Source organism: Pseudorca crassidens, chromosome 20 (genome assembly GCF_039906515.1).
Source record: "Pseudorca crassidens isolate mPseCra1 chromosome 20, mPseCra1.hap1, whole genome shotgun sequence".
Classification (NCBI taxonomy): domain Eukaryota; kingdom Metazoa; phylum Chordata; class Mammalia; order Artiodactyla; family Delphinidae; genus Pseudorca; species Pseudorca crassidens.
The window spans coordinates 28,848,411-28,856,491 of record NC_090315.1 but is presented as its reverse complement, the minus strand read 5'-3'; the positions used below and the strand labels follow the sequence as shown (position 1 = coordinate 28,856,491).

Here is an 8,081-nt window from a genome sequence, read left to right as displayed (position 1 = left end):
GCGACTACATGTCAAACCAGCGGATCCCACAGATCAGAGCTAGACTTGCAAGCCACGCGCAACATCTCCAAACAGATCAAAGACACTAAAAACTGGGCACCTTCACGGACACCTTCAAAATGGAAGAAAAAATGCATTGACCTTTATCATCAAAGCATAACCACTCAGGTTTTGTGCTGACACCTCTTTGACCCATCAGCACCTCTAAAAACCAGTATTTTGAAAAGTTTATTATGACTTTTTAAGGAGCTTCCACACCAGCCAGGTACACATACGCCACTGCCAGAGAAATGTCACCACAGTGAGGCTGGATTTATAAAACCCCATTCTACAAGTACTAGCAAAGGCAGGTTATGACGCATGGATACGGATGGACTACAATATTTAAATGGCATGTTTCTGACATAGTCACAAAATCTTTATAGAAACTATTTAAACTCAGAAAAGAAAAAAGACAGGAGTCAAATACAGAGATGAAATGTACAAAACAAATGAGCAGGCAAACTAAAAGTTCTTGAAAGTATTTTACTTCAGGTTGAAAAATGAACAGCTTCCACACCGTTCATTGCAAGATACACAGTATTCACGAATACAATGCTGGTCATTTGAGGAAATGTACACACCTCAATTTCTCCTTCATGCTTTTCTTTTAGAAAGATACTGTTTACCAAAAAGAAACGTCAGCAGTACAGGAAAAACTATTTTCCCAATAAATTTACGAAAACCTAAGATTCCCAATGGAATCAAGATTATCTTCCCGCTACCACCACCTTAATATAATCACATGCTTATTGAAACACTAATATCTGCACCCTAAGAGTACATTTACTTTCAACAATGAGGGTGATTCTTTAAAAAAAAAACTTCAGTGTGGTAAATGTAACATGGATCTCTGCAAGTATTAAGTGTCTGAAATAGGCAGCTAATACTGGATTTAATATTATTTTATAAATAATTGTTCCCTTAGCAGTAAACATAAGTTTACACATTCACAATAGTCCTAGAAAATAAATACTGTGATTATGCACAATGTTATGACAAACTAGTTTCAAAAAACAGAAGCTCAACATCTTGATAAAAATTCTGATCAGAATAAAATGTGACTCTAAAATTTAAAACATTGTCAAAATAACATCACATTTAAAATCTTCCACGGTTTACACAAGTATTATGAACTTCCAGTTTTGGAACACATTTTTTTGTTGTGAATTAAAATACGAACTCATTGAAAACTGTTAATTTCAGTGATGACATCAGTTTTGGTCTTATTTTAGCATTATTTTCTTTATAAAAAGTTGCACTAAATGTCCATTAATGGTCTGATTGGTCTTCAGTATTTCATAAACATACATAAAAGAAATTCCTAAAAGCCAATAGTACTTTATATGTATATATTTATAAAAGAATCTCATCTCAGAAATGGCTGTAATTAACAGAGCCAGACATAGTGATGCTGAACATAAAGAGTGTTCACCTTGAAAGAAAGCATTTTCAGAAATATCACTTACATTCTATTAAATACTTCCAACCGAGTTTCAAACTCAACATGTGATGAATAACAGAATTATACATCTCATTTGCACTCAAAACTGACCATAACCAAAATTTACAGCATGATTGAAACAAGCCAATGTTTAAAAAAGTTTTAATTAAAGATAACAATTCCATGAAAGGAGAGGATAAAGAATGGGATGACAAGAAGTATTTGGTCTTAATAAGGCAATACAAAATAGATCCATTATCAAAGACCATTTAATTTTTAAAGATCAACAATACCAAAAGCATAAAGTGGAGTATAAGAAAATAGTTTTTTATAAGTATGATTTAATTAAAGCTGTTTACAGTTATTCTCTCCCACAGTAGTTAAGCATGAATTTAAAAAAGAATAAGAGATGAGAAAAACAAGCACACGCAGCACACAGGGTTAGAGGAGCCAGCATGCAACGTCTGTGGAACTCGAGGTTTCCCTGCAACAGGAATGGGACCAGACGTGGGTGGCCTTTTTTTTTTTTCCTATTAGGAAGAAAAGAAAAAAAAAAAAAGACTGCAAAGGAAACAAACACAAAGTCATGTAATTGCCCATTGCCCAAGACGACAGCACTATAGAAAACAGTTGCAAGTCAATTCTTAGAGATGACTAGAGATTTTTCAGTGTTTACACAAAAGTACATAGTACGTATGTTTTTTTTGTTTGTTTTTTGTTTTTTTACAAAATAAAGTAAACGTCATTTGCCACCATAACCTTTTCTTTAGAGAGGAAAATTTTTGCAGCAGGTCACAAGGGTTCTATTAAGTCATTTCAATGTTGAGGAAACAAATTGAGTAATAGAACTAATCACTTCCCTATAGATGGATGTTAAGATGACAATTCAGATTATTTTTCAAACTAATCCTGAGAAAAATCTGTTTACAATTTAAACAGTAATGTTATGTAAAAAGTATTAACAAATCCACTATTACAAATATCAATTTCCTATATGGTCATCTATATATACACACAATAAAATGGTAAATATATGCAAAAATATTAAAAAAAAAAAAAACATGCACAGATCACTTTCCCCTTTGAAATCTGGACTTCCTATAAGATACCTGTGTTTTCCTTCCCCACCCCATCCTCTGAAATTGTTTCTTGTTTCTGTCACCCTACCCACACTGAATACTAGTCCCTATAACTCTGCATAAAGCCAATGAGAAATAGATTTATTTTACATTCAAGCTTTAAATCTTAAAATGACCCTGTTATAGCATATGACTTATCAAATGAGCAGCCTTTTTTTCCCCCCTTTTTTGCGTGCTTTTTGTTTTTGCAGTTGTCAGTCTTCATGATCCATTCCGTGGCGAGCTGGGAAAAAACGCAGTTGCTAAATCAACGTCTGAACAGTGTAAGGCTCCCGAATGTTTCCCAGGAGTCCCTATCCAACTGTCCTGAGCATGAGATCATTGCACACAGAAGACAGTCCATCGTACAACGCCGACTATCTACAAAGGTCTGAGAGGGGGGCGTCCCTCTTGTGTTTCCTCTTTTTGCCATGGTAATACTGATTATTTGATTTGCCTTGATGTTGTTTGTTTGTCATCAAGGAACCATGGCTTGTTTGGGTTGTACCTTGGAAGCCTTTGCTGGAAGAACGAAAGAGCCTTGCTGATCCATGCTGCAGAGAAGGAAAGCGGTCAAAAAGACATCAGTATTGCAGATTCAACAGAGCACTGGCTAAGACCTACCTCGGGGAGCTTTCATAACTAGGAACACGCTGACTTATCTAGCAGGCAGAAAACGATGCTACAGGGGTTAACTCTCTCGGGCTCTAAAACTTTTAAATATCAAAAAACATAGACCACTTCTTCTGTTAAGAAGAAGCCCTGTCTTCTTAACAGAGTATATGCAATGTAAGGCTTTTCTTAAGGAGCCTATCAACCGATACACCACGTAACAAATGGCATTACTGGAAGAAGCTGTCAGACATGCAGGTGTGTTGCCAGGTCAGGGGTCATCACAGCCGGCCACTCCTTTCCTGCTATCACGTGTCACTTTAATTGCCATTTCTAAACGAGTCTGTGTTTGGTGCACATGACTACAGGTAAAGTGGATTCTGCGAGTCAAGTCACACATGAGGTGACTGACATTAACAGTCAATCTGTACTGCCAAGGGGCCTTCCCCAGGGTCCCTGATGTACTGGGAGAGGGTGTGATGGCCTTAGGCCAGAGTCTAGTACGAAATGACTTCTTCCCCTCATTTTGATTCATTATTCACGATGAATAAAATTTCAGGCAACTGAAAAACTTCCAATAGAGTGTCTCTGTGGCCTTTTTAAGTCAAAGCTAAAGCTAGTCAGCTGACCATGGCTGACTGCTGTCTGATCATTTCAACACAGGCAACCAGGTATTGAATTTTGAAATAAAAAAGGATACATTATTCCCAGATGTGCACAACACTGCAATGAGGTCATGCAAAAACTTCACGTGAGTTTACTTCAAGTACAGCTAAAACTTTGTATAACTTGAAGCAATTTTTTTTTATGCTGAATCTGTAATAAGGTGGGTTGGCCAGGACATCTAGGTGCTAGATTCCCACAAAGGTTTATGTTACAATGGTGTCTCACAAAGATCCTCAGGACATCCTGTTACTAGAAGCACTGTCATGTTTTGGCACCTCTTAGAACAAAATATGTTTGTTTTTTAACCTAGAGCTTTCTTTAAACCCATAATGTGTATGAATACATATGTATATATGTACATGCACGTACAAAACTCTAAATATTCTATACGCAATATTAACAATCAAAAACACAAATTCCACACACCTGGGATTTGTTGGTGCTGTTGGATATGTTAGTGGTCTGGGTGCTCTGCATTTTCCCGCCTGCCTGAGAGGATTCCAAGGACACATCCTGCGACCCTACCCGGTTCCCAGTGGACGGGCGGCAGAGCAGCTGTTTCGGGGTTTTGCACGGTGTCGCGTCGGAATCCTAACACAAGTCACATGAATTATAATGTGACACAGTAATAATTTAGACATTCAATATTAAGAAAGGAAAAAAACTTCAGCTAAGCACTCTCTGGACTAAGTCTAATAAATATTTGGGAGTTAAAGGAAGCACACTGAGGAATTTATAAAATTAACTGCTTAAGTTTTCTTCCAAACATTTAAAGTGGCTTATTCTATCAGAGGGTTTCTGTTCATTGTTAAATCCACTGCCCACGCCTGACCTTGTTAATCGGCCTTGAAGGAGCTCATAGAGGTCCAAGTTTATTTGCATTTTTATTTACAGAAAATGAACCATGGTAGAGTGGAAAGAGCATGGTAAAGAGTGAGGACCTAGGTCCCGGTCCCTGATTCAATGTCTTCAACCAAATACAAAACAGTCACTTTACAAAGCTCGGTCTCTCAAGAGTCTGCGATGACAAATCAGCGCTCCCTGCACCGAACACACCGAGTGGACCAGACTTCCCAGAGACACCGGTCTGAGCCCACCTGTTTCGGGGCTGCTGGGGCCATGACTGCTACTCTTTCCTCAGCTCTACCTTTCCCCTCACACTCTGCCCAGCATTTCAGAGACACGTACTCTCAGTCCCTAAGGCGCCCTCTCGAGGCTGTGTCTGCTTTCGCCCCTCTGTGTCTGTGACATCTAGCTCGGCATTCTGTCCTCCACAGCTCTGCTCTAGGAACCACAACTGCCCACAGGTAGATCCTGCATGTGAGCGTTTACGACTCCATTATGATAAACGGTCATCGTCGACAACGAAAAACTACGCCTCTTCCATATTTACAATTTTTTTTTTTTTTTTTTTGCAGTACGCGGGCCTCTCAGAGCGTTGTGGCCTCTCCCGTTGTGGAGCACAGGCTCCGGACGTGCAGGCTCAGCGGCCATGGCTCACGGGCCCAACCGCTCCGCGGCACGTGGGATCTTCAGGAACCGGGGCACGAACCCGTGTCCCCTGCATCGGCAGGCGGACTCTCAACCACTGCGCCACCAGGGAAGCCCTCCTCTTCCATATTTAGATTATTTTATGTTATACACTTAATGAAGCCAATAAAGCCCATTTTATTAATAGATCTTGATTTTAAGTAAACTCAGGATAAGACAGAAAGTAGATTAGGGATTTCCAGGGCACAGGGGGAGAGAATAAATTAGGGACTGCTAATAGGTTTGTTTTTGGGGTGATGGAAATGTCCTGGGATTAGATAGTGGTATAGCTGCACAATATTATAAATATGCTAAAAGAAAACCACTTAAGTTGTACATTTCTAAATGGTGAACAAGAGAGTATATATCCCATTTATATAAAATTTTGAAACAGACAAAACGAATCTGTGGTATTAGAAAATCGTAGCGGTGGTTACCTCTGAGGGTAAGATTGGGAATTTACTTGAAAACATCATGAGGGAACTCTTTGGGGTGATGGTAATAGTCTGTATCTTGTTAGGATTTGGTGTTACACATGTGTATGCATTTGTTAAAATTTAGTAAATGTATAATTAAGATTTCCTTATATGTTAATTTTATATCAAAAGAGAAAACTGGACAAACACTGAACTGTGGTTAATGACAAGCACACAACAGTACTTTGTGGGAAGGGTGCTAATGTCTGCAATACTTTGAAATGTATCAAAGAATAAGATGAACTGGTGAATGAATGGACAGCTCTGTGATAAGCCAGTAAAATGTCAATGGTAGAATCTAGTGGTGTATATGGATGTTCACTAAAATCCTTTCACTTTTGGCTGTATGCTTGAAAATTTGAACACAATGTTGAGAAAAAGTATAATCATAGGGCTTCCCTGGTGGCGCAGTGGTTGAGAGTCCGCCTGCCGATGCAGGGGACGCGGGTTCATGCCCCGGTCCGGGAGGATCCCACATGCCGCAGAGCGGCTGGGCCCGTGGGCCATGGCCACTGAGCCTGCGCGTCCGGAGCCTGTGCTCCGCAACGGGAGAGGCCACAACAGTGAGAGGCCCGCATACTGCAAGGAAAAAAAAAAAAAAGTACAATCATAAAGTTATTAAAATTTCCCAGGAACAAATAAGAAAATGAGCTAGCCTTGTCTCTCTAGATAGAGTTACCCCCAACAGAACTCCTAAGGGTCTAGGTTTAGAAAACAACGTCTTCATACTTACGACGTCACTAGAGCTGGACTGTGTAGCGGAAGAGGAAGACACTGGACCTGATGAAGAGTTTGAAGAGTGTTTACTAACAGATTCCGAAGTTTTACTTCTACATTTTCCAAGGGCTTCATTTTCTTCAGATAGATTATTATTACATTTATCTAACTGCTGAGTATCTACTATCAAGGTAACACCATTTCCTGAAAGAGTGGCAAAAGATTGGAAAACGTTTCTTCCCATTAAGCACACACAACACAGAAAAGCCTCTAATACTCAATCGATGAAAAACTCTTACCATTGCATGAAGGCTCAGGCCTATTCTGCAAGCCCCACTGCTTTGATATCCAGTCTCTATATGTGGCAACTTCATCTGTTACTCTAATTATTCTACCTAATATGCTGCAAGTGTTTAAAAAAAAAAAAGAGGGGAGGTACATTAATTTGAAGATAAGAAGCCACAACCAATTTTGACCCAATGGGCTGATTTTAGTTAAACTTTTACCTCTCCGTTTCGTTGTTGGGATAATACTTTGCTATTGGCGATACAGCATGACTCAGAACAACGTAGGCATAATCAAAGGCCTGTTTCACTTGCATGGCCCCATATGAACTCCTTCCAACATCATTACCTTTAAAAGAAATATATACATAAGATATTAAAACTTACCGTGGCTTAAAATGAACTAAATGTTTATGAGCCCTCTTCTGGGAGAGCAAGGGCACTCACTATCCTGCTAGAGCGGCACTCAGAATCTGAGCTGTCAGTCGGTCCCACAGCTCCCCAGACTCTATAAACGCGTGCATCACGCATAAATATGTTCTTATGTCATATAAATTGCCTAGATGCCTTCTGGCCCAACAGGACTATCCCATACACAGTCATGCAAATAAAAGAAGTAACTGCCTGGTTTTCCCTAAGAGGGAAACCAAGCTAAATTATAAATACTTATTTTTTGCTTGGTAGGTATACAGACATCTCCTTCACTAAATTATGAGCTTCTAAAAAGCAAGGACCATCTTGCTGAAAAAACCTTTGTGTCCTTTATGTAGGGTAGGCTCCCAGTAAACATTTCCTCAATGAATAAACACAGAACTTTCTTTTTTTTATTGGCCGCACTGCGCGGCATATGGAATCCTAGTTCCCTGACCAGGGATCGAACCTGAGCCCCCTACATTGGAAGTGCAGAGTCTTAACCACTGGACCGCCAGGGAAGTCACCACACAGAACTATTAATGTTTATAAGATGGCTCATCAAGCCAGAAAAGGGCTCCTAGGTAACTATTCTATCTCTTAACTCCCTTTCCTTACTCATTTTCAAGGCCAATACATTAAAAGCAAATGCCTAAAAGCATTTCCATTGAAGTCCGATAACACGGAATCTAAATATTTTACAATTATATCAGGAAAAAATATTGCCCAGAAAAACTAGGATACAAGCAAGCAAACACAGCATCATGAAAGCACAGGAGGAATT

General features: G+C 39.4%; 1 protein-coding gene across 2 annotated transcripts in view; it reads right to left on the bottom strand.

The window, feature by feature from the left end:
• Positions 1-505: 505 nt before the first annotated feature.
• Positions 506-8,081, bottom strand: part of TENT4B (terminal nucleotidyltransferase 4B) — a 61,452-nt gene continuing 53,876 nt past the window's right edge. Inside the window, exons 8-12 of one of the 2 annotated variants that reach the window (XM_067721383.1) lie at positions 7,109-7,235; positions 6,902-7,005; positions 6,619-6,665; positions 4,306-4,470; positions 506-3,155 (exon numbers count right to left, since the gene is read on the bottom strand). In XM_067721383.1, the coding sequence (XP_067577484.1) occupies positions 2,979-3,155; positions 4,306-4,470; positions 6,619-6,665; positions 6,902-7,005; positions 7,109-7,235 (620 nt within the window). In that variant the 3' untranslated portion in view covers positions 506-2,978. Of the gene's footprint in view, positions 3,156-4,305; positions 4,471-6,618; positions 6,807-6,901; positions 7,006-7,108; positions 7,236-8,081 lie in introns of both variants that reach the window. The other variant, XM_067721382.1, reaches the window with a different exon arrangement.